The 27438-nt window shown below is 40.5% G+C and overlaps 1 protein-coding gene across 7 annotated transcripts in view; it reads right to left on the bottom strand.

Annotated features, from left to right (window-relative positions):
• The window catches only part of UTRN (utrophin), a 538889-nt gene that overhangs the window by 453209 nt on the left and 58242 nt on the right, over nt 1-27438 (bottom strand). Inside the window, exon 1 of one of the 7 annotated variants that reach the window (XM_043457453.1) lies at nt 25830-26185. The exons of 4 other annotated variants lie outside the window; for them this stretch is intronic. In XM_043457453.1, the coding sequence (XP_043313388.1) occupies nt 25830-25923 (94 nt within the window). In that variant the 5' untranslated portion in view covers nt 25924-26185. Of the gene's footprint in view, nt 1-25829; nt 26186-27438 lie in introns of those variants that run through there. 2 more of the 7 variants (XM_043457446.1, XM_043457447.1) reach the window with 2 other exon arrangements.

Raw genomic sequence — 27438 nt, 5'->3', positions numbered from 1 at the left:
TTCTTTTCAATTGTAGGAAACTTTCTTACTGAGTTATGTAGTTGAAACAAAGGAATTCAGAATATAAGGGGTATTTTTGCTGAGATTTAAACATTGTAAATCATCACAGTGGGTGTTCTGTTAGGTGGAGGCCCATTTCTTGGCCAACAAGCCCCTCTGTTGGAAATGTATGCCTCCCCCAGCTCTACACAACCACACTTGGAGGAGATGAACAAAGCAGAGTTTTAGCAACTAAGATGTCATTCTGACAAGTTGCTCTTGACTCTCCTCTTATTTCTGCCACCAACCATATTAAATATAAAAGTCAATCTACAAATGATTTTATTGTTTCTGTAGAATGATGTTCATGCTAAATAAAGAGTGAAGCAGTGGTTTTAAAGGAATATACCACTACTGGCATGAAAAGGAATTCAATGTGTATAGGGGAAGCAAAAACAAAAAACCTGTAAAAAATATGATTTTGTATTTGTTAAAAATAGGAATTATGAATACATAATAACATAGTCTGTGAGCATATGCACACAAACAAACAAACAAAAAAATCTAATGATGAGGATTTCCCTCCCTAGGAGCAGGGCTTAATTTTTATGTAATGAAATGCTCAACTTTTTAAACATATATACAAAATATTTTCTTTTTTTTTAAGGGGAGCATTCTCTCCAGTAATTCCACAAACCTTAAAAGTCATGGAAATGAATGAATAAATATGAATAAATGAACAAAAGTTTATATTTTGTTCTTTATCTGGATAAGTTGTAGTGACTTTACAAACTTCTTGAAGTTGTGAGAAAAACTGTGTAATGGTATGTGATTTGGAGTGAGGGCAGAAATTCCACAGTTCTCATCAATTTTTAAATGACTTTTTGGCCCCAAAAATGTTTAAGCACATTATCTCAAAAGATTATTAAAGAGTCTCTGTTTATGAAAGGTTAAGACAGAAACTAAAGGATCAAATAACAAAACAAAATCCCTTAAGCCAAATATAGTACAGACATTTTCTAAATCATGAAAAAATAGTCACTAGATCTCATTTAGATCCTCTTCTAAAATTCTTAGGATGACACTAAGCCAATCTTACTTTTAAGCTTATAATTTATAGTTCTAAACATAAAAGATATGTTTCTCTTTCCTTTATTTACAACACAAACACCTTTCCCAAAGCAAAAAGAGAGGGAGGGAAAGAGGGAGTCCACTCTGTGAAAACTAACCGTAACCACATCTACGAAGCATTTGATTCTTTCCTTTAATCATTGTTTATCAAGCATCTACTACAAATCAGACTCACTGTTCTCTATTTAATGTCATTCTTACTGTGATAGCCCAGTAGCCTAGGGTCTTTCCTTCTTTCTTCTACTCACTACAGAATATAGAAACTGAAGGAATGAATATACAGAATCAGGCCACCTTAAACATCCACGTGATCATTCTCAACTGCCTGTACAAAAGATCTTTATTGGAAATGAAAAGGAAGAGTAGTGATAAACTTACCAATCCTTAGATCACTAAGGATTATCAAAATTCCCCTTATAAAGGGGCACAACATTCCTAGACTTTTTCTCTTGGCCTTCATCCAACAAATAATTATCTCTTTGAAGATAAGTTTCTCCTTGAAAATAAAAGCTAATCAAATTTATCACAGGAAAACAAAAGACTTAGGTAGTGTCTAAGCTAAGCTAGTAGGCTATTAAACTGACACCTATTTGTCTATGACAAAACCCTAGATGTTCAAGCTGGTTTTAGAAAAGGCAGAGGAACCAGAGATCAAATTGCCAACATCCGCTGGATCATCGAAAAAGCAAGAGAGTTCCAGAAAAACATCTATTTCTGCTTTATTGACTATGCCAAAGCCTTTGACTATGTGGATCACAATAAACTGTGGAAAAGTCTGAAAGAGATGGGAATACCAGACCACCTGACCTGCCTCTTGAGAAACCTGTATGCAGGTCAGGAAGTAACAGTTAGAACTGGACTGGAAAAACAGACTGGTTCCAAATAGGAAAAGGAGTACGTCAAGGCTATATATTGTCACCATGCTTATTTAAGTTATATGCAGAATACATCATGAGAAACGCTGGGCTGGAAGAAGCACAAGCTAGAATCAAGACTGCCGGGAGAAATATCAATAACCTCAGATATGCAGATGACACCACCATTATGGGAGAAAGTGAAGAGGAACTAAAAAGCCTCTTGATGAAAGTGAAGGAGGAGAGTGAAAAAGTTGGCTTAAAGCTCAACATTCAGAAAACTAAGATCATGGCATCTGGTCCTATCACTTCATGGCAAAGAGATGGGGAAACAGTGGAAACAGTGTCAGACTTTATTTTTTGGGCTCCAAAATCACTGCAGATGGTGATTGCAGTCATGAAATTAAAAGACGCTTACTCCTTGGAAGGAAAGTGATGACCAACCTAGACAGCATATTAAAAAGCAGAGATATTACTTTGCCAACAAAGGCCTGTCTAGTCAAGGCTATGGTTTTTCCAGTGGTCATGTATGGATGTGAGAGTTGGACTGTGAGGAAAGCTGAACGCCAAAGAATTGACGCTTTTAACTGTGGTGTTGGAGAAGACTCTTGAGAGTCCCTTGGACAGCAAGGAGATCCAACCAGTCCATCCTAAAGGAGATCAGTCCTGGGTGTTCACTGGAAGAACTGATGCTGAAGTTGAAACTCCAATACTTTGGCCACCTCATGTGAAGAGCTGACTCATTTGAAAAGACCCTGATGCTGGGGGGGATTGAGGTCAGGAGGAGAAGGGGATGACAATGGATGAGATGGTTGGATGGTATCACCGACTCGATGGACATGGGTTTGGGTGGACTCCAGGAGTTGGTGATGGACAGGGAGGCCTGGCGTGCTGCGGTTCATGGGGTCAAAGAGTTGGACACAACTGAGTGACTGAACTGAGTATTTCTGAAATGTACACCTTCTAAAAATAATGCTAAATATTTGCTATTTTTAAAATTCTAAATATTAATCAGTGACAATTACATTATTTATATAATGATGAGTGGGATGGAGGTCAGAAAAAAATCATGATCTATAAAGTAATCAAGGAAGAAGCAACATGTTTAAATGACTCTTATGGTCTTGGAAGTATTTTCTTTTTTTCTGGAAATATTTTCTTAATAAATCCTTATTTCACATTTTTAAGTCCTTAAAAATGTACACAGAGATTTCTTGGAAGTGACATCCCCCAAAATATGCTCCTTAGTTCAAACTAAATTAACAGATTCAGTGGGTAAAGAATCCGCTTGCAATGCAGGAGACGGAAGAGACACGGGTTCGATCCCTGGATCGGGAAGATCCCCTGGAGGAGGATATGGCAACTCCAGTATTCTTGCATGGAGAATCCCATGGACAGAGGAGCATGGTGGGCTATGGTCCACAGGGTCTCAAAGAGTCGGACGCAACTAAAGCGACTGAGCATGTGCTTAACTATAACATATCAACTTTTATATTCATATGATAATTGTAATGTCCAAGTTCTTATACCAACAGTAGAATGCAATGAACATAAAATCTGGATCATCTGCCATAATAACACTGAATGACCTAAAATAAATTCCTTCCAAAGGGCAAACTGTCATCGAATTCACAGATGAACAAAGAAGCACCTTTTAACTAACCTCGACCTTCTTCACTTTTCATAAAATGAATCATTTAAATTTCACTTTTAATTTAGCTACTCACTTGTTTTGCTCCCAAATACACTTCAACACCATGTTGGATACTTCTCCTTAATAACATCCTGCCAAATGATACTGACAGAAACCCCTAAATCATAGTAACTGAAGTATATGGCTTCAGAATGAAGTGCCAGTGGTTTACATGTTTTTGTCAGAGCAAAGCTAAGTCTACTCTTCATTGTTCATTCCAGAATTGCAGTCCTATACTGTCCTTGCAGTTGAAAGTACAGGGGTCATTCCTTGCCTTTTCCCCATCATCAGATAAATATGCAGACCATAACACCATCACACACACACTCACACGCTTCTTCCAACATTTTAAAAAATTAATTATAAGTCAGCTTCCAAAAAAAAAAGTGCTGAAATTTATTTCAGACATGCAAGTAATGATTGGGGAATTAACCACCAAGCTAAATTGTTTGTGCAGAGGTTCTTTCCCCCCACCCTCCCCCCCAAAAGTGCAAATCAAGAGTTATTCACCACAGCATGAGAAGGACTTGACCCACCATTGCTGGCTTTGAAGATGGAAGGGAGTCATGAGCCAAAGAACATGGGCAGCCCCTTGAAGCCAGAAAAGACAAGAAAATTGATTCTCCCCTAGGGCTTTCAGGAGGAATGGAGGCCTGCCAACACCCTGATTTTAGTACAGTGAGAACTATGTCTGACTTCTGACCTCCAGGACTGTAAGATATAAATTTGTGGTTGTTTTAAGCCATCCAAAATGTTCACTGGAAGAACTGTCGCTGAAGCTGAGGCTCCAATACTTTGGCCACCTGATGTGAAGAGCCAACTCACTGGAAAGACTCTGATGCTGGGAAAAATTGAAGGCAAAAGGAGAAGGAGGCAGCAAAGGATGAGATGGTTAGAGAGCATCACTGACTCAATTGACATGAACTTGAACAAACTCTGGGAGATAGTTGAGGACAGAGGAGGCTGGCGTGCTGCAGTTCCTGGGGTTGCAAAGAGTCAGAGATGACTGACACTACACACATACAATGTGATACAGCAGCAAGAGGAAATGAACACATCTACTTATCTGCAACATTTCATAGTCATTCATCCTTGCCAGTGAATCACAAACTTGGAAATATAAAATCAGAAGTAATGATATCAACACAAAGCAGGGAGCGCAAAGCTATAGTTATCTAAGCTTCTAGCCCTCCTTGGGCAAAATATACTTGCCCAAGGAGATCAGCAGCTACCAACAAAGCCCACACAAACTGGATCAAAAGAATGAAATTTGGCCTCAGAGCCTCTTTTTATCTTTCAAGGGAAAAATTACTAGGAAAAAACACAAAAGAGAGCGCAAAGAAGACACAGATCACAATCGAAGCAGTTTCTGCAGGTATTGGCTGAGCTCCTAAACCAGAAACGGACACTGAACATGCAACATCAGGGAAAAGTCATTCACACACAAGTTCTTTCAATCACAGTCACACCCAGAAGAGCAAGCTCAGCTTTTGGCAGCAGAATCTTAAATACTTAAAACCATGAAGTGAGCTTTGCCATAACTCAAGTTAATTCTTCAGCAGAGCCAAGACATTCCCAGGCTACCAACTCCAGGGTCCAGATCCTCCATCCCTCTCTCGATGTACTACAAGTAGAACTATCCACCCTCCTGTTTGCATCCTAAAGATTTTTGAAAGATTTAAGTTCTTATGATCATAAGTCCTGCACACACAACATCTCCAGATATTACCCAATGCCTTCAAAGTCATGCATAGTTATCTCTATTAAACAATGTGAAGTAACCTACTTTGCATGGCATTTGGCACACAGGCCTATAGTCACCCCCTACTCATTGGTGCCCTCTGCCTGGGAATTCTCCTCCAGCCCAGTACCCCCATCAGTTTTCATATCAGCTGGTACCCTCTCTTTCAGGAAGCCTTTTGACAGATTTTCTCCCTCTATCCAGCTCTATCCTCCACCCCCACCTTTTGTTTTTTGAGTTTGTGCGGGTTTTTTCTTTCTTTTTGGTTGTGCTGTGTCTTCGTTGCTGCACCTGGGCTTTCTCTAGTTGTGGAGAGAGGGGTCTACTCTCTATTCTTGGTGCACAGACTTCTCGCTGCAGTGACTTCTCTCGTGGTGGAACACAGGATCTAGGCACGCAGACTTCAGTAGTTGCAGCACACGGGGCTCGCTGCTCCTCAGCATGGGGAATCCTCCTGGACCAGGGATCGAACCCATGTCCCCTGCACCCACCAAGTGGATTTCCATCCACCGTACCACCAGGGAAGTCCCACTCCCATCTTTTGAATTCACATTGTATTTTGTTCATTACTTACAACAAAACAATTGGGGGATTTTGAAAGTTAGTAATATTATGAAAGTGTTAGTCACTCAGCCATGTCCGACTCTTTGTGACCCCATGGACTGCAGCCCACCAATTTCCTCTGTGCATGGAATTCTCCAGGCAAAAATACTGGAGTCAGTTGCCATTCCCTTCTCCAGGGGATCCTCCCAACCCAGGGATCGAACCCGGGTCTCCCACATTGCAGGCAGATTATTTCCATCTGAGCCACCAAGGAATCCCTAATATATATACATATACACGGCCTATACACACACACACACACACACACACATATTATATATCCATGCCTATGTTGATCTCCCCTCCTAATGAGATTCTTTATTCCCTGAAGGAAGAAATTTTCTTATTCCCTGGCCTCTCTACATAGTTGCTTATACACCATAAATATGCGATAAGAAATCACCCAATATACCCTTAGGGAAAGGAGAAAAGTCCTGATCATTAAGAAGAAATTAAGAGTTAGCCATGTAAGGAAATTTCTTTAACAGGGTTAATTCAATTCCAACAGAATAATAATGTTTGGGGTGATGGGAGCTTTGTTTTGTTCTGTTTGCTTGCTTTAAGCAGAGGAAAATTCTAATGGGAACTGTTGTAATAAGTAGTTTGTATCTCTGCCCATCTGCAGTTATTCCTAGCACACAATCAAATTCCTACCAGCTGAGTTACAGCCTAGAAGCTGTCCCGAAAGAGGAGATGTAAGACCGACTGGAAAGCAAGCAAGTAATAAGAGGAGGAACAGAATGAAACCAGGCCCACTCACCTCTCAACCATTTTACATCACACCAGTCTTGGGAAGGCCAGGCTCTCAATGCACTGCTTTTCAAATGAATCTGTCCCAAGTATGTAATGGTTATAGCTACGAGATCTTATGCCAGTTCACCATACTGATGGACATGTGTGCATAAACAAATAACTAAAGGCAGGGGCACTTCCATCTGCAATGGATGGAAGTAAAGATGGACTGACGAGAAGGCAATCTTTCCCTATCTTCTGACTCCAAAGCCCAGAAAACGCACAGAAAAGAAAATAAGCACAAAGCATAGTTCTGGATGATACTGGGTTTCATATCATACTATTTTGTCTGTCTTTAAATTAAAGTAGTAAATTAGTATGTGCTACTCTTAAATCATTATGTGTTATTCTTAAATTCTCCTGAAAACATAAAATTCAAAGTGCCAAGTACTAAGAAATGATTCAAAATCATATTTCAAATAGCAAACCAATACAATATCAAACTTCAAAATCAAGCAACTAACAAAGTAGACATACCTATAACTAACTCTTCACCATATTTCTATTCTGAACAACTTGCACACAGTAGGTCCTCAAATACATCTTTATTTCAAAGTGTTACAGTGCAAACTCAGCTTCATAAGTCATCATCTCTCCTAAGGATCCAATGATCAGTTCACCTAAATGAAATCAACTTTCACATCATATAAAGAACAATCTTTTATCTTTATTTTTTCTTTTTCCTTTTTTCTCTGCCTTGCTTCAAAAACTATCCAGGTGTTAATGTAGACCTATTCTCCGTATCTTGGCAAAGCTTACTTTGAACAAGCAGTTTCTCATGACCTTCAAGTCTGCATTCAACAATGAAATCATTTGGCACCACATCCTATTCAGTTATTAATCACAAACAACAAAGGAAGAACTTTCACATGAAAAATGTAAAACCTATGTGGGCCAACATTCACTGTGGGTCACTCTGGGTCACGTTCACAACTAAGGTCACTGAAGCCCTTGGAATGACCTCAGCCTTTTAGAATACATTCAACATTGTGCTGGCGAGGAAACAGCCCAGCTCTGGGACTTCTAGATAAGTGCTCCTCAAGGTCTGCATGGGGAAGAGGGTGTGCTGACGGACAGCGGCTGGGTGATGGGCAGACGGGAGGGTGTCGGGAGGGGCAGAGGTGCAGGTGCCTCTGTGTATGCTGAGCATCTTGCCTCCCTGGCTGGGCTCCTTCTAGGGGGAAAACTTCTACCCTATCTAGGGTACCCACACCAGGACCTCAGTATTCTGACCCCACCCATTTAAAGAAACAGAGTCATTACTTTCTGACCAAATTTGACTTTTTAAAAACCAGCTCCAGTGAGTTGATGTTTTTTTTTTAATTAATGAAGCTAATATTTTACTCCTTTTCTCTGTTTCCATTACTATTACTATCCCTATTATTAATTTGGACTTTGTTTTTAGACTTTAAATTTTAGTAAGGCAGTGGCAGCATAATGAGAAAAAAAAAAAATCCCTGGAATCAAGTTGAGCCTCTAATTGAAAAGGCACTTCTTTCTTCATCACCTGTCCCTTTTCGGATCTGTAAATAAACTCTTCTGGTTTTCCCCTCAATTTCTTGATGCTTTTAACTCAAACACAGCCCTCCAGACTAAGCCTGAAATGGAAATTAATATTGCCCCACCTGCAGCAGAGGAGACGCAGACACAGAGAACAGATTTGTGGACACAGTGGAGCAAGGAGAGTGTGGGACGAATTGAGAGGGTAGCATGGAAACATAGACACCACCGTATGTAAACAGACAGCCAGTGGGAATTTGCTATATGACTCAAGGACCTCAAACCAGTGCTCTATGACAACCCAGAGGTGTGGGATGGGGTGGGAGGTGGGAGGGGACAGATGCACACCTAGAGCTGATTCATGTGGATGTTTGGCAGAAAGCAACACAGTATTATAAAGCAAATATTTCCAAACTAAAAACTAATAATTTTTTTTTTTTTTAAATATTGCCCTGCCTGAGCCAGGACAGCTGCAACTCTTCTTCAGAGAACCAGGGTGGTGGGCCTGGTTGGGCCCATTGGGCAGAGAGAGGCAGACATCTGTCCACCACACAAGCTCTAAATGATCTAAGCTGCCGCTCTGTGTTTTGTGCGGAATGCTGGCCATCACTTAATGTCCTGCAAACTTGTAAAGAATGTATGCAAAGTTTTATGTAACAAAAAGTTTTAATTTTTACAAGTAAAAGTACATATGTTGGTTGACAAGAAAAACAAAAATGTTGTTAAGTCACTAAATCACCTCTGACTCTTTCTGCAACCCCCATGGACTGTGTAGCCCCCCAGGCTCCTCTGTCCATGGGATTTTCCAGGTAAGAATACTGGAGTGGGTTGCCGTTTCCTTCTCCAGGGGATCTTCACAATCCAGGGACTAAACCTGTGTCTCCTGCATTGGCAGGTGGATTCTTTACTGCTGAGCGACCAGGTTATGTTGCCCTGCCTGTCAAACGAGCAGAGCTGCAAGTTAAATGGCATTAATAATTAGCTCAAATTCAAGGACAAAATTCAGAGGACAGTAGATGAGGATTTTTTTTTTCTTTCTAACCTTAGTCTCTCGCTATATGGAGAAAGTCACAAACTGAAAACCAGCAAGCCCTGCAGTCACTCCATGGTGTGAGGTAAGTGGGCAGAAAGTTACATTAGGCAGGGACACTAAAAGCCAACCTACTGTGGCTTTAATCTCACCATGCAGCCCAGAGACTCTTTCCTAGCAGTGGCATAACTGGAATTTTTACTTGTCCAAACTGTGTCTTCAGTCACTGAAACTAAACTCATCTATCTCCTACACAGTCAGGTCTTTCAAAGAGTTCTATTTTCCTGGTCTGTTTTTTTCTCTTCTTTCACCAAGGTCAAAAGAAAAGCTGGCTAACATCTTAGTCCGCTTTACCCCAGAAGCAGCCCATGAGATAAGGATTCTAGTATAAGTAGTTTATTTTGGAGACGACCCCAGGAAACACTGGTAGGGAGTGACAAATTGAGTCAGGAAAGAAAAAGGAACCAACAAAAGAGTCGTTTCAATTTTCAGTGAATCTTAATTCAACAGGGAACTTGGGAGAACCCGTGTAAAAGGTTCATCTCAAAGGTATCTTACCTGAGATTTGCAACAGAGCTGGGGACTTATCCTTTAGCAGTGACTGGCTGTGAGTTGCTGGGGGCTGGCACTTCCTACCAACCCTGGGTATGAGCTTTTCCAGGAAAGTGAAAGAATGCAGTTGCCTGAACTGGCAACCCCCCTGAGCAACAAAGTGTTGGAAGCAGGGGTTGCTAGAAGGGCACCCATGGCCTCTGCTACAGCTAGGATCCAGATTGTTTCCAAAAGGGTAAACCAGAGGCAACCACATTAGATGACACATATCACAGAATACAAGGTTGAGTGCTTTTCCACCAAAATATCCTTCAAAAAAAGAGGATGCCACCTTATATTTAAATCCAGAAAGTTCTCATATTATGGGACACTGTCAATTACTGTGTCTTAATCTGAAACAGTAAAGGACTATTTGGGTAAATCACAGTAATCTGAAAGGATCTCAACATTCAACTTGGATGCTATTAAAGGTCAAGCAAAGAGACTTGATGCAAACTTGTTTATTGAGGGTATGACTTTTCAACTTCATATGGTGGATGGCAAAACAGCTCAAAAACAGAAGTGTAGGGGAAACGGGGGTGTGAGGATGGATAAGCCAGAATCCTCAGATATGACAATACAAATAAAGAAACATAGGCAATGCTTGTCTGGACTAGTAATTGCAGGAACTGAAAATAAAACAATATGTGGTACTAACGATTGCATACTGGCTGGATCTCAGAGATACTGACATAATTACACACAGCTGATGGCATTTAACTTAACACAGTCCTTCTGGGGAGTGATATTTAGTCATACAAGTCAGAAACCCTAAAACTAAACCTCTTGTCCCAGAAATTCTGTTTCTAGGAATTTATCAGAAACAAGTCAACTGAAATGAAGAATGGTAGCAAAAAACAATAACAGTAATAACAAATATTTATATAGCACACATTAGAGCAGCACCCAGCTGTTCTAAATGTTTTATTTCAGGGTTTCCAACTGAGAGCCAATCTGCCTTCCAGGACACACTCGACAATGTCTGGAAACATTTTTGTTTATCGAAACTAGTGGGTAGTGGCCAGAGATGCTGTTAAACACCTACAGAGTACAAGGCAGACCCCCCAGCAAAGAATTTTTGTGTATTTGTGTGCTCAGTCACTGAGTGTGTCCAACTGTTTGTGACCCTTTAGACTGTAGCCCGCCAGGCACCTCGGTCCATAGAATTGTTTAGGCAAGAATACTGGAGTGGGCTGTCATTTCCTCCTCCAGGGGTTCTTCTTGACCCAAGAATCAAACTCGTATTTCCTGTGTCTCCTGCACTGCAGGTGGACTCTTTCCCACTGAGCCATCAGGGAACCTCCAGCAAAAACGTACCAGGCCCAAAATGGCAACAGTGCCATGGTTGATAAACCCTGCTTTATATCTACTCACTTATATAATCCACAAGACAATCCTATAGTACTTTCATTATCTTAATTTTACAGATCAATGAAGACTATTTTTCAATGCACTGTTACCCATAAGGCTGAAAAACTAGTAATAAACTAAATACCAAAAAAACAGGGAGTTAAATAAATTATATAAAGCTACCCAATGGAAACATGAAAATTACTTATGAAATATTATAAAACTAAAATAACCAAAACAAAGTGTTAGAAGAGTTGTGTAATTACAATCACTTTAAGATATGAAACACAAAGACTAAATGGGAAAAAAAGAGCTGGAAGGTACTAATGTTTTAAGATGGCAGATATAGGAATATTTTTCTTTTCTAACATTGTTTCATATTTCTGTAATTTATTTATTTTTTTATATTTCTGTAATTTATAAAAGAAAAACTACTCAACAATGTTAGTAAGAAATCTGGAATTTTCTTTAAAGAATGAAAGTGTTTATGAAATAAGACATTATCTTTTTTTTAACGACATAAAAATTAACAAGCTAAGAAGATAGTTAATATCAAGACATTTAGGAAGAAGGATTTCCATGGAATAGCACCAAATGTTAGTTCTTTAAATTCTGAAGTCATAATATTTCTGTTCAGTGTAAGAATAAAGAAGCTAGATTTTATATCTCTTTCTCTTCCCTGGTAACTCAGTTGGTAAAGAATTTGCCTACAGTACAGCAGACCCAGGTTCAGTCGCAAAGAGTCGGGCAGCACTGCGAGACTAACACACACACTGTACCTATTTTATGGCTCACTATCACCTAAAGGGCTCAGACAGCAAAGAATCTGGCTGCAATGCAGGAGACCTGGCTTCAATTCCTGGGTTGGAAAGATCACCTAAAGAGAATGGGCAAAAAGAATCAAATTTCAATTCAGCTAAGTTTGAGTCATATTAGCATCTCTAATACATAAGTGAAGTGAAAGTTTTAGTTGCTCGGGCCTCTCTGACTCTTTGTGACACCATGAACTGTAGCCTACCAAGTTCCTCTGTCTATGAAATTCTCCAGGCAAGAATACTGGAGTGGGTTGCCATGCCCTCCTCCAGGGGATCTTCCCGACCCAGGGACCAAACCCGCATCACCTGCACTGGCAGACACAATTCTTTACTTCTAAGCCATGTGGGAAGTCCCTAATACTAGTCTTAGTAGTAGTAGTAACATTATTATTGTTGCCATTATTAGCAACATGTATTTAATGCTTCCTTCCTGGGTTACTATGTAATCTAACCCCTATAACATCCATATGATGTAAATGCTTCTATGGTCCCCACTTTTCAGCAGAGCTCACAGACATCAAAAATTAAGGAACTTAAAAAAAAAAAAAAATTAAGGAACTTGCCCAGGGTGTAGAGAGGTAGTAAATGGAGGTACCTGGAGTGAAATTTAGGTAGTGACTCCTCTGAAGCCCAGCTGCTCCAATCAAAATATAAGTGTGCTTGGGACAAGGTGGGGGTCGGGGGGAGACAGGCTCTGTCCTTGTTCCTCTCCCTACAGCAATGAACTGACCGTATCTGATACATGGGATGTAAACCTGCCTTCTGAAGTACATATCCTGGGACCCCCCCCGCCCCGTCAGTCCAATGGTTACAACTTTGGCTTCCAACGCAGGGAGTACGTGTGTGATCCCCGGCTGGGGAGGTTAGATCCCTCATGCCTTGTGGCCAAAAAATCAAAACACAGGACGGAAACAATATGGTAAAAAATTCAATAAATACTTTAGAAAATGGTTCACATCAAAATTTAAAAAAAAAAAACTAAAAAGAAAAAGAAGTATATTTCCTAATTTTTCTGCGTAGACCTAAAAATGAGTTAACCAACAGGATCTCACATTTTAAATAATTTTAAATCACTAAAATTAATTTTTATTATTTCAGATTTAAATACTGTAAATAATTATTTTTAAAATCAATCAATATTGACAAATAATTATTTGTGAGGATGCAAAGGAGAAAAAAACTAGGCTTTCAGAGTTTTCATAAGAAGTCCTACAGCCAACAATTCTCACTTGGGATTTCATCTGATCCTGGACCCCTATTGGGATATTCTCCCTCTCACAGATCTGAAGATTAAAATAATAAGTTTATCTATTTCCTGTCAATAGGAAAATGGATACCTAACACTAAGGAAGAAGAAATGTCTGTTTAGACAATTTAAGCATCTGTTTCTAGTACGCTAAAGAGGAATGGATAGGAAGATTAAATATAAAACACTATTTGTAGATATTAAATTATTGGGCTTACGCATCTCTAGTCGTCTCACCTCCCCAGAGTATTTATTACAAAATGAAGTGGCTGAAAACAAAATGCTGTGATCTTCTGAGATCCCTGAAGCAAAGATTAACTTAACAAATAACAGGGATAAGGACACTAATAACATATCATCATGGGAAACGAGGGGAATTTGGCATGAACCAAAGTGCAGGCTTCTGCCCAGGCTGAGCCACTATCGACTTAGAAGGCTACAGGCTGGCGTGAGGAGGGAGGAGGGACAACTGATCCCTACATTCCACACCTACAGAAACCTCCAAATTCCACACCTGTGAGCTGTCTTAGTCACAGGCCGCAACCTCAGGAAGGAAACCGGCAGGTGAGGAAAGCAGAAAACCTCCTTTGTGAATAGAGCTGAGATTTCTTCCCACCATAGGTACGTGTCTGACAAACTGAGTAAACATTATAAAAAATACAGCCTTATTTACATGTCGAGATTTCACTATATAAAGAATCCTGATGTGTCTTTCTTAGTTAGCTGAATGTGTTTAACCATCAGCAGTAACTGAAATGAAGACACCAACAACAGCAGCAATAATAGCAAATATTTAGAAAGAATTCACAGAAGCAGTAGTAGATGGCTCAAAAAGCTTTCTATCAGGGGTTTACGACCAGGAGCAATCATGCCCCATGGGAGACACTGACAATGTCTGGAGATATTTGGGGGAGATTTTAGACATAAGTAGGTGAGCTTCCCAGGTGGAACTAGTGATAAAGAACCTGCCTGCTAATGCAGGAGATGTAAGAGATGCAGGTTGGATCTCTGGATGGGGAAGATTCCCTGGAGGACAAAATGGCATCCGACTCCAGTATTCTTGCCTGGGAAATCCCATGGACAGAGAAGCCTGGCGAGCTTTAGCCCATGGGATCAAAAAGAGCTGGACCTGACTGAACATTTGAGTGCCAGGACTAACAAATACATTTGCCCGCCATTATTCCTTCCGATCATCTGGACTTCATTCTGACTGGTGGGGGCCCATGCCATACCAGTTGTGAAATACTTTTTTAATAGTATACCTCCACCTGAATACACTATAAATTGTTAAAACAAGCCTCACACCTAACAACACCTGAGAGGTCAATAAATATTTTCATTAACACAGAGTGCTTCAGATATATTAACTGAATGTCAGCCTTTGAAAATAACTTTCCCCTTTTCCAGGTCCCAAAAAAGCCAATGACACCTGAAAAATCTATTGCCTAATCTAATTATCATAGGAATTGGCCCACTCGCTTTGTGAATATACTTGCAACTATGACTGCGTGCAAGAATTCAAATACAAAAGCCTAACTTAAAGAAAAACTTGATAGAAGTTATAAATATTATTTCATCTGTAAATCTACAAACTTTTAATAATAACCCTTAGGGAGGCCTTTAGTTAATGCTATTAATAATGATTTAATGGATAATAATATATCATTATTATTCACTAATTGTGACATAGTAAGGGCTTCCCTGGTGATTCAAATGGTAAAGAATCTGCCTGCAATTCAGGAGACCTGGATTCAATCCCTGGGTTGGGAAGATCTCCTGGAGGAGGGCATGGCAACCCACTCTATTCAGTATTCTTGCCTGGAAGATGCCATGGACAGAGGAGCCTGGCAGGCTACAGTCCATGGGGTCACAAAGAGTTGGACATGACTGAGCACCTAAGCCCACACAAATATTACATAGTAATAAAAGATGTCAACAACAGAGGGAAGGGGACACAGAGATGGGTATATGGGAATTCCCTGTACCATCTTTGCATTTAATTTCTATAAATGTAGAACTATCCTAAAATAAAATTTGCTTCAAACAAGGTAAAAACACAAATAACAAAGTTACAGTATATTTTTCTGGGCAAGAAAATTTTTAAAAAGCTAATTCTCATATATCCATATTACATTTTCACTCTCAGACACTGTTGATTTACAAAACCATAAAGAAAAATGGTCAAGAATTATCCAGGTGGCTTCTGACTGTGCTGCTGTATTCCACATGCACACCTGCTCTCCAAACACTTCTGATTGGGACTCTATCTCATTCAATGGAGAGAAAAAAAAGAAAAGAGCAACTAAAATGTGCCAGGAGCTGTGGTAGGTCTGAGGATTCAAAGACAGGAACAAGCCCTGCCTCTAAACTCAAAGTCTAGAGTTGGGGTTCTCAAACAGGCAAAATCACTTGCAGAGATTTTAAAACGTGATAGAGCACACTTTCAAAAACACTGATCTATAACATCTGTAAATGGAAATCAAGAAGAAAAACAAATACCAAGGAGAGATAGGTAATTATGATTTCTAAATTTTAATAAGTCATCTTATCAAACCAAAATATAAATCCGTATGTTCAAATTATGTTTAAAAGCCACCTATTTTATGTGCATTGATTTGGAAAGTAGCATGCCCTCAATACATTTATATCATAAATATGGAGTTTATATGTAATCTATAATAAGATCTTGGGGCTTCCCTGGTGGTTCAAACGGTAACGAATCTGCCTGCAACGTGGGAGATCCAGGTTCAATGAACAGAGGAGCTTGGCATGCCACAGTCCATGGCATTGCACAGAGTCAGACATAACTGAGCACGCACACGCATGTAAGATCTTGCCTACTGGAAACATATGCTGAGCTAAACACAGTCGGTGGCTCAGTGGTAAAGAATCCACCTGCCAATGCAGGAGACATGAGTTCAATCCTGGGTCAGGAAGATCCCCTGGAGAAGGAAATGGCAACCCGCTCCAGTATTCTTGCCTGGGAAATCCTATGGGCAGACAGCCTGGTGGGCTATATAGTCCATGGGGTCGCAGAGAGTCAGACACGACTTAAGTGACTGGGCACGATAACATCTGTCATAAATGCTGGAACAGATAAACACTCTAGGGATTGCTGACTTTGATCCTGGTGGGGAAGCTGTGGGAGAAGCAGAGGGGAGGGTAGCCAATCCATACCTGGAAGGCAGCTTTTCCTAGAAAAGATGTACTTGACCAGCCATGAAGTAAATTGGTTTTACTCCAATAGCAGAACAAACTTGAGGGACTTCCCTGGTGGTCCGGTGTTTAAGAATCTGCCTGCCAATGCAGGGGACACAGGTTCAATCCCTGGTCGGGGAAGATTCCACATGGCATGGGGCAAGTGGGCCCCTGTGCTGCAACGACTAAGCCCATGCTCTAAAGCCTGTGCAATCAGAAGCCCACACACTGCAACTAGGGAGTAACCCGCTGCTCGCCACAATTACAGAAAGCCTGTGTGCAGTAACAAAGATTCATTTTTTTTAATGCATTTTTAAAAAATAAAAATAAATAGTTTTAGGATGGGAGGGAAAAAAAAAAGAGTGAACTTGAGGACACACTGCTCAGAGCAGGGAAGGCTCTGTACCAAGAATATTTACAGCTTCCGAAAGTAAGTGAACACTGGCTGCAAAGTACCAATCCCTTGCAGACGGAAACCAGCAGCACAGATGAGCCTGACTCAGGCCATCCAGGGTCAGAGAAGGGGGCTTTGTTCATTTGAATTCAGGTGGCTTCCCTAGTGGCTCAGAGGGTAAAGAATCTGCCTGCAAAGCAAGAGCCCTGGTTTGGATCCCTGAGTCGGGAAGATCCCCTGGAGAAGGGAATGGCTACCCACTCCAGTCTTCTTGCCGGGAGAATTCCATGGACAGAGGAGCTTGGCGGGCTACAGTCCGAGGAATCCCAAAGAGTCAGACACAACTGAGTGACTAACACTAACCCAGACAAAATATGCAAAGAGGACTTTAGAGCCTGAAAGGATGCTGCAGAAAACCATCCTGCCTCCTCTCACTTGCATGGGAGAGCTTTTTCACGTGCTAATAGTTTTCTCAATTTAGCCTACTTGAGTAGCAAAATAATTGCGTCATACTGACTCTTATTGCTTGGCTTTGACATTTCCTTGCTCTTTACTTTTTTGTCTTCGCTAGGATCAGCCTGCCAATAGGCCTGTCTCATGATTGTCAGTGTTTCCATTTTTAGCAGCCCTCAGGCCCCCTACCTTTCAAATTTACTTTCAAACTGAACATCTAAGTCTGAATTAAGGAAACAGTCACCAAAATGAGGGCCTAGGACCCAGCTGACCACTGAAAAATTGATGCTTTTGAACTGTGGTGTTGGAGAAAACTCTTGAGAGTCCCTTGGACTGCAAAGAGATCAAACCAGTCAATCCTAAAAGAAATCAGTCCTGAATATTCATTGGAAGGACTGATGCTGAAGCTGAAGATCCGATCCTTTGGCCACCTGAAGCAAGGAACTAACTCCTTGGAAAAGACTCTGATGCTGCAAAAGACTGAGGGAAGGAGAAGGGGAAGACAGAGGATGAGATGGTTGGATGGCATCACCAACTCCATGGACATGAGTTTGAGCAAGCTCCAGGAGTTATTGATGGACAGGGAAGCCTGGCGTGCTGCAATCCATGGGGTCGCAAAGAGTTGGACACGACTGAGCAACTGAACTGAACTGAAGACAGTTCACTGATGTTCCCATCTGCACAGTGATGTCCCCATTGATGTCCCTCAACGTTTATGTGCAGCCTGCAGGGCACACAGCGGTCCTAGACTGCCAGTGAGCGGAATCATTTAGTTTAAAACCTGACTTAAAACACCCAGTGAGACTTCCCTAGTGGTCCAGAGGCTAAGACTCTGAGCTCTCAATGCAGGGGGCCCAGGTTCTATCCCTGGTCAGGGAAATAGATCCTGCATGTCACAACAAATATCCCACATATTGCAACTAAGACCTGGTGCAGTCAAATAAATTAATTAATCAATCAAACAAAAGCACTCAGCAATTATGACAGGACTCAGAAAACAGCAGGTCTCTGTAAGTATTCTCTGAATCATTTATTTTTGGCTCTTTTTTTTTTTTTTCTTATCTTTTATTCTTAACCATGTGTAGCTGGGTTGAGGTTGACAGAAAACTGAGCACTACTCTAGGTAAGAACCAATGATGAGAAAAATAAAATTAGAAAGTTACAGGGAAATCAATGCTTACTTTCTTCCTAACACAAACCCAATATGATAAGAATTCTTCATCATAAAACACCAGACAAATATTACCCACTGACTGACTTTCAAATTATGGGAAGTAAATGTCAATTCTTTATTACAGTAATCAAGAGGGAGATTTACCTTCAACACCATTCTTTTTTATTTAGATTTTATTACTTTGAGAAATTCTGCAGCATAAGGCCTAGCAACAAATTCAGTAAATACACAGGACATTTTTTAAGAGTGCTCAGTTAATTCAAGCACAGACAAATTCTCAACATAAAGCATAAGATTTTTCTTGTAACAGCAGAAGAAATGGATAGGAAGTAGCTGGATGGATAAGAAGGATCCAGTGGGACACAGAGGAAAATGAGAACAGCTTTCTCGACCCACTTGCAAAATATCCATAACTTCTAAGCTTAAAGTCCATTACGATGAAATCCACCATGATTTTTTAAATGCATGTGAGTAAAGATGGAATGTAGTCTTTAAAGAATCCACATGGTCAGGGATAAAATATAGTAAGTATTTCATTTCACGATTTTTTTCCTTTCTCCAAATGTCCCATAAATCAGTGGACCTGCAAACACACACAAACTTTAATTTTCCTTTGCCTGCTATAATACTAGTTATTCAGAGTTCGACAATAAATATTTGTTAACAATTAACTAAACAGTTATTAGAGTACTGTCAGATACCAGACTGCATGGGTAGGTCAGGGTTATCTAGGGAGAAAATGCATCTGATAGGGAAATACATTTCTTCCATCAAACACAATCCAGGAGCTTCTAACACCAAAAAGAGAGTTAATGCCTAAAAGTCAAAGCAGAAATTAAAAGCAAAGAATCCAGGAGTCAAACAAGAAAACAGGCCAAGTCAAAAGCCTGGAGACTCGCTATGGCAGCAGGTACCTAGCTGGGGGCCAGAGGGCTGGGCCAGAAGTCTGCATTGGTGTGTCAGGAGGAGCTGTTTCTCAGAAGGTCATGTGCACAGCTATCAGATGAGGCACTCCCACTGATGATATGCAAGTGACCTCGAAGACTTTGTGCAAGATACCTATCTTAAAACTGCAGTGGAGCCCAGCCTCTAACAGTATCCCAATCAATGGCATTAAACTGAAATCTACCACGCTTCCAGACCATCATGACAGTTTTCCTCTATTTGGAGAATCAGTCCTCGCTACAGACTGTACGAAGCTTTTTCTATAAGGCACCAAAAGGCAAACAGATCACACAGCATAGACTCCTGTGGGAAGCTGTGTACCCGTTCCCTTCCTTGCTTGCCTGCAAACAATACAAATCTTTCTGAGCAAATGAAAGTGAACTTTGAAACTAGCAAAACATTTCAGGCATCCTGCCACAGATACTCTCCAAGCAACTGCAGGCCGTTTGCCACCCTGTATAGCTTGAAATTTCTTGCCACGTACTGGATCTGTGGTTAAATAAGCCCAGCAGAGAATTACAGCTTTGATGCTTTGAGGTGAAAAATCACTAACAGATCTTGATCGAAGGATGAGAAAAAACTGGTAAATTTTCAGTATGATGGTGCATGTGGGGCCTCACTGAAGCCAATATTATCCTCATTTAGCATCTAAAATGTATTTTTTTCCATTAACTTAAAAAAGCTCTACTATAATCTTTCCTGCGATTTACCAAGTAATGTGCAAGGGATCTTACATGCATACACTGTTTAAAAATTTTTTCATTATATATTTTTATTTTTGGGTCTTCACTGCTGCGTGGGCTTTTCTCTTGTTTCAGTGAATGGGGTTACTCTCTAGTTGCAGCATTTCTGCTTCAATTGCAGTGGCTTCTCCTTTTGCAGGCCATGGGCTCTAGGGCTCACAGGCTTCAGTAGTTGTGGCTCCCAGGCTCGAGAGCACAGGCTCAGTAGCTGGGGGCACAGGTTTAGTTGCTCGGAGGCACGTGGGATCTTCCCAGATCAGGGATCGAACCCATGTCTCTTGTATTGGCAGGCGGATTCTTTACCACTGAGTCACCAGGGAAGTCTTTTCATGCATACACTTTTAAAGACTTAGAACAGCTCCACTATCTCCATTTTGCAAAACAGGAAACTAAGACTCGGGATGCAACATAGCTGGGATTCAACCATGCAATTCCAAGTCCAGATCCTTTCTGATAACTCTAACATGTTCCACAAATTACACAGAACATGGGCTATTCTAAAAATAATCCTGGGATTCACCATCACTATGAAAATACGTTATCAGGATGTGAAAATGTAATAAAATAGTGAAGGCACCTAAATAATTACCAGTCTTGAGGGCTCCTAAATAATTACCAGTCTCAGCACAGATTCGGATGATGACAGCTTCCACAGCTGAAAGAGAACAAGAAAACACAGAACCCAAGTCCAAAGACACAAACTTCTGTCCCAGAGACCCAGAAGTCAGGTTGTCTTTTCGGTTGGAAGTTAAGCATCTTAAAACCCAAAATTCAAGTAAGTCATTCAAAATCTGCCATTTTGCATTAATTTCCTTTGAAATCAGTAGAGGTTTAAAAGTCAGAGATTCAAACACCATGGGGGTGGGGTTGGGGGCAGGGGGGAAGCAACATATAAAAAGGCAATTCATTGAAGAATTTGTCCAAAGAGCCAAAAAAATATATGCAGAGTTTAATTTCACACGCAAACGCACACAATGCAAGTCCAAACAAATATATACTAGTTTTCATCTCTCTCCCTTTTATAAATGGCAGTTTAATAGTAAAAGCATATTTGCCACAGAAATTACCCAAATGAACTAAATTATATGTACACAGGTCATTATTGTTAATATTTTTTAAATGGGATACACTATGGCCAGATGGTTTCAACTTCAGTTTAAAAAGAAAAACTGTGCTTGTGGGAATTTAGACCTAAAAGTATACATTTTATAATCACAAAAAAACAGTTGTGGCAGGACAAACTAAACATAACAATGATATGGAGGGAGAGAGGAATTGGAAATTTGCCACTCTGCATAATTTTAATTCTGCACTGAATTTTTTAAGGGACCTGACTATTTAAATATACCACTAAAAATGAGATTTAGGATCAAAAATGTACTTCAATATAGAAAGTGAGAAAGTGAAAGTCACTCAATTGTGTCCAAGTCTTTGTGACCCCATGGACTATAGCCTGCCAGGCTCCTCTGTCCATGGGATTCTCCAGGCAAGAACACTGGAGAGGGTTGCCATTTCCTTCTCCAGGGGATCTTCCCGACCCAGGGAGCGAACCCAGGTCTCCTGCTGCCTGCAGGCAAATTCTTTACCATCTGCCAATGCTTCATTAACTTGAGGGTAACCCCACAGAGAGGGCCACACTAATTCCCATCCAGCTCACAATCCAAGTTTCAATACTTTCTGGTTTAGACAGAAAGTTTCTAAGCTGTGTTCCTTTAGCCCTGGACTAAAATTTCACTTTGTCACAATGGTAGGACTGGGCTATGACTCATCTTCCTCTGCCAAACAATGAGAGTTCTAGTTCAGTGGGAAAAAACTACTTGAGCTGCCAGTTCATTGAACTGTTCAAATCAAGGTCAAAATATTGGGGCAGCGGGGAAGGAGTCACCAAGCCCAAATCCCACCTAATTCTCACACCAGTCTATCAGTGGCCCTCCAACCAAATCCTAAATTTGCCAACAATTAGAGAGGAAGCACCTGGTACCCTCTAACTAGGGTCAAAGAACTGTAGTGAAACATGAAACCAGGACCCGTGTCATAATCATGCCTTTCAAGTAATGCCAAGGAAAACCACAACCAAAAAGATGACAGAGTGCACAGCGTCAGCTTAAATACATTTTAAGTACCATTTTAAGCTTAAATACATTATAAGTGCCATACCAACACACAATATTTGATTTTCCATTCCTATACTGTAGATAGCAGGCAAAGTTTATTATCAACTGACTATATTTTTATAATTTTTACAGAACTTACTCTTCCTTTTATTTACCTGGAACTGTTATTACAGCTTGCAAGGTGCTTTAGAACATGTTACCTAATTATTCATGACCAAAATCACCTGGGGGATGCTACTGATTGGGGACCCGTCTCAGAAGTTCAGTGACTTACACATGGATGGCACAGGCAACTGAGACCCGGGTCCCCTCCCTCAAACAACTCATTACCATGTTAATTACACTTCTCATTTCCCCCCCAAAATTCTTCAGTTCCAAACAACTCATTCCATCTACCCTTCACCCAAATGAACGATTATTTTTCTCTCAAGCCTCAACAAATTACATTCCACCTGCTCTCCCTAACCACTAACTCATTTTCTTTATAAACATTAAGATCAGCTAAAATTTCACAAGCCCTGAGAAACTCCCTCAGACAAACCTCCCTGCACTCTGACCACTAAATACTCATACAGTCTTTATATTCATACAATGGGTGGGTCAGGCAGCCACTAATTCCTGGCAAAGATAATCACACCTCTTCCTTTCAAACTAACCCTGGCGCCCAGAACCTCTGGGGCAACCTCCCTGTAGTGTCCACAGCGAGCCCCACCTCCATATTCAGACACAGGCACCTCCGCCCCTGATGAAATCCTTACTCCGAAGTTCTCCACTTGCCTTGCTTCACGAAGACACTACCATCTAGGAGCTCTGTCTCTTCAGAGTGGTCTGTTCAGTGCACCCCGAGCTGGCCTATTCCCCAGTGAGCTCTTCCAAGAGCTTCTTCCCAATGACAGCCATCTTCAGACAGACCGGAGTCTCATGGAACACACTCCTCTCCATCAGCTCAAACCAGAAACCAGGAGGTCTGGTCCTCACATAGCCTCCTCCAGCTCAGAGGAATTTGTTCATCCATCCAATCCAGAAGCAGAACCTGAGACTCCCCTGCTGACAGGCATGGGCTGAGTGTGGAAGGACAGCATAAGCTTCCTTCTTGCCCTTCTTCTGGAGCTTTCAGTCTAACAGGGAACCGTAACACTCCTCCATACGCTTCCATCTTGAATCCCTGTCAGAATCACTTGGACAGCTTTTGAACAGTTACAGAGTCAAGGCCTCAGTCTGATTACGTCAAGATTCCAAGTGTGGGGCTCCAGCACGCTGGTGACTCTAATGTGCAGCCAAGGTTGAGGACGTGTGAACCCATTCATCTAAAAAGGAAACAACTGACACAGGGTTCTGTCAGCCTGAAGAGAAAGAGGAAGGATGGCAAGAGCGAGGCCTCCCAGAAGTGGCTTCCTGAGCAGACCTAAAGCATCAGTGCGTTGGTAGATGCCTACAACTCCAATAATTTTTATTTCACACCTTCAAGCCTTTTCTTTTTAAACTTATTCTCCTTCAATTAGATTATTTGTTAACATTTAGGCATTTGTGTACACAGACATCAAGATTAAGAAAAAGAAAAGGAAATATTTTAAAATGTAATGATTCTATACCAGAGATAGATACAGATAATCAGATTTCAACTTACTGAGAGGCAAACGCACTAAATTAGAGTTCCACATTTTAGAAAACAACACAGGGCAAAAGGATGGGCATTTTCAAAAATAACACTGAAAGGCTTATTTTCAACAAACATATTTCAATTTATTCCATTTTATTACTTGTTTTATTACTCCCTTTAGGTTCTGCAAAAGTCATTTGAAACCTCAACCCCAGTAACGTCAACAGTTTAATGCAAAACACTTACAGTTTCACTCTTTCCACCTTACTTGAGGTCTGTAAATAAAAGATTCCCCCAAAGTTTAATCTATTATGGAGACTGCTTGAAGATCAAAAATAGCCACATATTGCAATGGAGTATGCCATCCATAAACATGTACTTTTTTTATACCTTTATTTACAACAAAATCACTAAAGAAAGCTATCCTCTATATATAAGAAAATAATAAATTAATAACAGCCAATAAGAAAAGCACCTAGGCCCTTACAAACCATATACACACTAATATTCTATTTTTATTAAAATAATGTGCCCTAAAATATATTTTTTTAAAAAATGCTTTCTACTGTCCTTAAGCCTTTGGACTGATCACAGAGTAGGAAAAAATGCTTTATCTGAATTTTTTCTTCTAATTATCTTCCTATTTCTGAGACCCTTGGTAGCAAGACATTACGGCACAAACTAGCAGACAATGAAGATTATTCATGCTGAGAAAAGGAAGAGAATTAAGTGAAAGTCAAGAGATATATTTGAAAGGCTACAAGCTGCAATGCTGCTCTTGTACCTGAGGTTTTAATTCAGGTTTCTGACAGATATTTTAATTTTCTGTTGAGACCACATGGTTCTTTAAATAAGAGAGAAAAGTAACAGCCAACAAAGTGAATTATAGCATGCTGATCTCTTATTACACTTGACCAAGAAGCCAAATTTGCTAAGAAAACATGGGCTGCTCCAATCATTCTAGTTGAGAATTCACTCCAGGGAGAGGATGCCTACCAGCATTTACCACCACATTCACATGGAGTTAGGAGGGAAAACTTGAGAGGGAAAGAGTAATTCCAAAAGAAAGAAAACCATTTTTTAAAAAATTCTAACCAGTCTAAAAGTTATTCCATGCTAACAACATTCAAGCATGATACGTAAGGTCAAATATTACACATCACTTAAGTTTTGGTTTGTTTTTTTTTTTCTCAGAAAGCTTATTTGACCAGGACATGAATATATAGATCAAACAAGTTATGGACATCAGAACCAATGAGAAAAACTAGGTCCCCCTGGAAGTAAACTCCAGCGGCAGAAAAGTGCATCTAACATGAAGTTCCGCGTCTGAGTTCTTCTGTACAAGACTGCCTAAACACAAAACCCCTCCATTTACAATCCGCCCAAAAGTACAATGTCTGATTCTCCCCTTAATCAGCTCTGAACCGTTTTAAAAGTAAAATACATTTTTAGTCAGCACAGTAAATCAAGTACAATCAACACTATCACTACACAACAGCAAAAAGGAAACTTTCTCTATAGGACAGAAAATAGTCAACACATAATAAGCTAGTTTGAAAATACATGAAGCACGTCTGTCACAACAAATATATGGTTCCTTGTGTACTTTTTTTTCCTAAGAAGCCAAGAACTGGAAAATCATCGCATTCTGAGGAAAAGAGGAAACCCCACAATGCTGGTCTCAACTCCTCAGACTCCACAACAGATGCGACACCAGGAGGAACATGCCAGGGCGCTCCCATCCCCGGCTTGGTCCTGCCTCCAACAGCTCAGTTACGTTAACACACTGGCTTCAGTAAGTGGCTGAGCCCTGTCTTTGCTGACATCCTCTTCAAAACCTCACGGGAGGGAGGGCAGGGAGGCAGGCAAGCTGACAGACTTACCTGGTAAATGCTTGCCAGACGGGCGAGCTACGTGTCCTAGCACATCAAATCTGTACTTTTTCCAACGAAACGCGGTGGCCACCGGGCCGCTCATCACCTACATTTGCTTAAGTGACGAGGAAAAAGATGCAGAGGAAGTGGATTTTAACAAAAGCAGCCTGCGAACTGCACACTGGGATGTCCTGTTTCGGGGTGGCTTTTATTTTTCCCATGAGAGGATCTGACTAAAACTTAACTGAATCTCCTCTAAATACCAGACAGGATGTTACACTTCGCACTTTGTGAAAACTCCTTAGGTCATTTTCTGTCACTGTTCTTTTAATTGTCACAACTGAGGGCCTTTGAATGTTTCTGATCCACTACAAAGAGATTATAACTTTGCTTCCTGTTTTTGACAGCGTCAGCTGATAAGGACACCTCCACCCACCTCCTTACCCACATGTATATAAATAGAGGCGTTTGCCCTGGGTATGCAACTGGGCTGAAGAGTTTGGTTATATATTAACTCTACTTCAAAGCATAAATTCAACTTTTATTTTACTTCAATATGCATATACACCTTGGGAAAAATGGAACTCAAAAGAATTTGTTCTTAATTCCTTAGAGATTGCTATTATGGAAAAAAATACCTTCAACCATACAGAATCACAAGATCAGAGGTAACAGTTTTGACTCATATTTTCCAGCCTGTTCTATCTTGTGTATTTGCCTCGCTCTTTTATTATCACTTAACACAGATGTTAGGTGGCTCAGTGGTAAAGAATCAATGCAGGAGTCACAGTTTCAATCCCTGCGTCGGGAAGACCCCAGGGAGAAGAAAATGCCACCCCTCTCTACTATACTTGCCCAGAAAATCCCATGGACAGAGGAGCCTGATGGGCTTCAGTCCATGGGGTTGCAAAAGAGCTGGACACAACTTGGCAACGCAACAACAACAACATACAGATGTCATCCACACACATACAACAGCAAGGAAATTCATGACCCATATTGCCTCATGGGCTTCTTTATTCCTGTTTAACTCTTATTTCCTCTCCTGCTTCGAAACAGAAACTTTCGACGTATAAGCAAAGATTTTCATAATTTAGGTTCTCTTGTCAGGATACACACAGACTGAAATCAGAAGACATCTCTCTTCCTGCTACTGGCTGAGGTACAGTCAGTCCCCACTCTCCTCTTCCCTATCTCTGTATCTTCTAGACTAGAAACCATATGCCTGGCAAAACACCCTCTCTAAGCCTCAATATCCAAATCTGTAAGCTGTGAGTAGAGACCTCACCTGTCTCGTGGGATTGTGGTGAGGAGAGAGAGAAAAGCACAATGCTAAGGATTAGGTCACATGGTCAAAGCCTGATTTTTTTTTGGTAATAGCTTTATTGAGATATAATGCACATAGCATGCAATTAACACATTTAAAGTATATAATTCAGTGGTTATTAGTATATTCACAGAGTTACACATCCATCACACAATCAATTTTGGAACATTTTCATCACCCCAAAAAGCACTCATTCTCCATCCTCTGTCTGCACCCCCCCACCCCAATTCTAGTCAACCATGAAAATCTAATTTCAATCACTATAGATGTGCCTCTCCTGAGCATTTCACA

The sequence above is a fragment of the Cervus canadensis genome, chromosome 33, assembly GCF_019320065.1.
Source record: "Cervus canadensis isolate Bull #8, Minnesota chromosome 33, ASM1932006v1, whole genome shotgun sequence".
Classification (NCBI taxonomy): Eukaryota; Metazoa; Chordata; class Mammalia; order Artiodactyla; family Cervidae; genus Cervus; species Cervus canadensis.
Note: the sequence above shows the minus strand (reverse complement) of the source record. Positions and strands in the feature narration are given on the sequence as shown.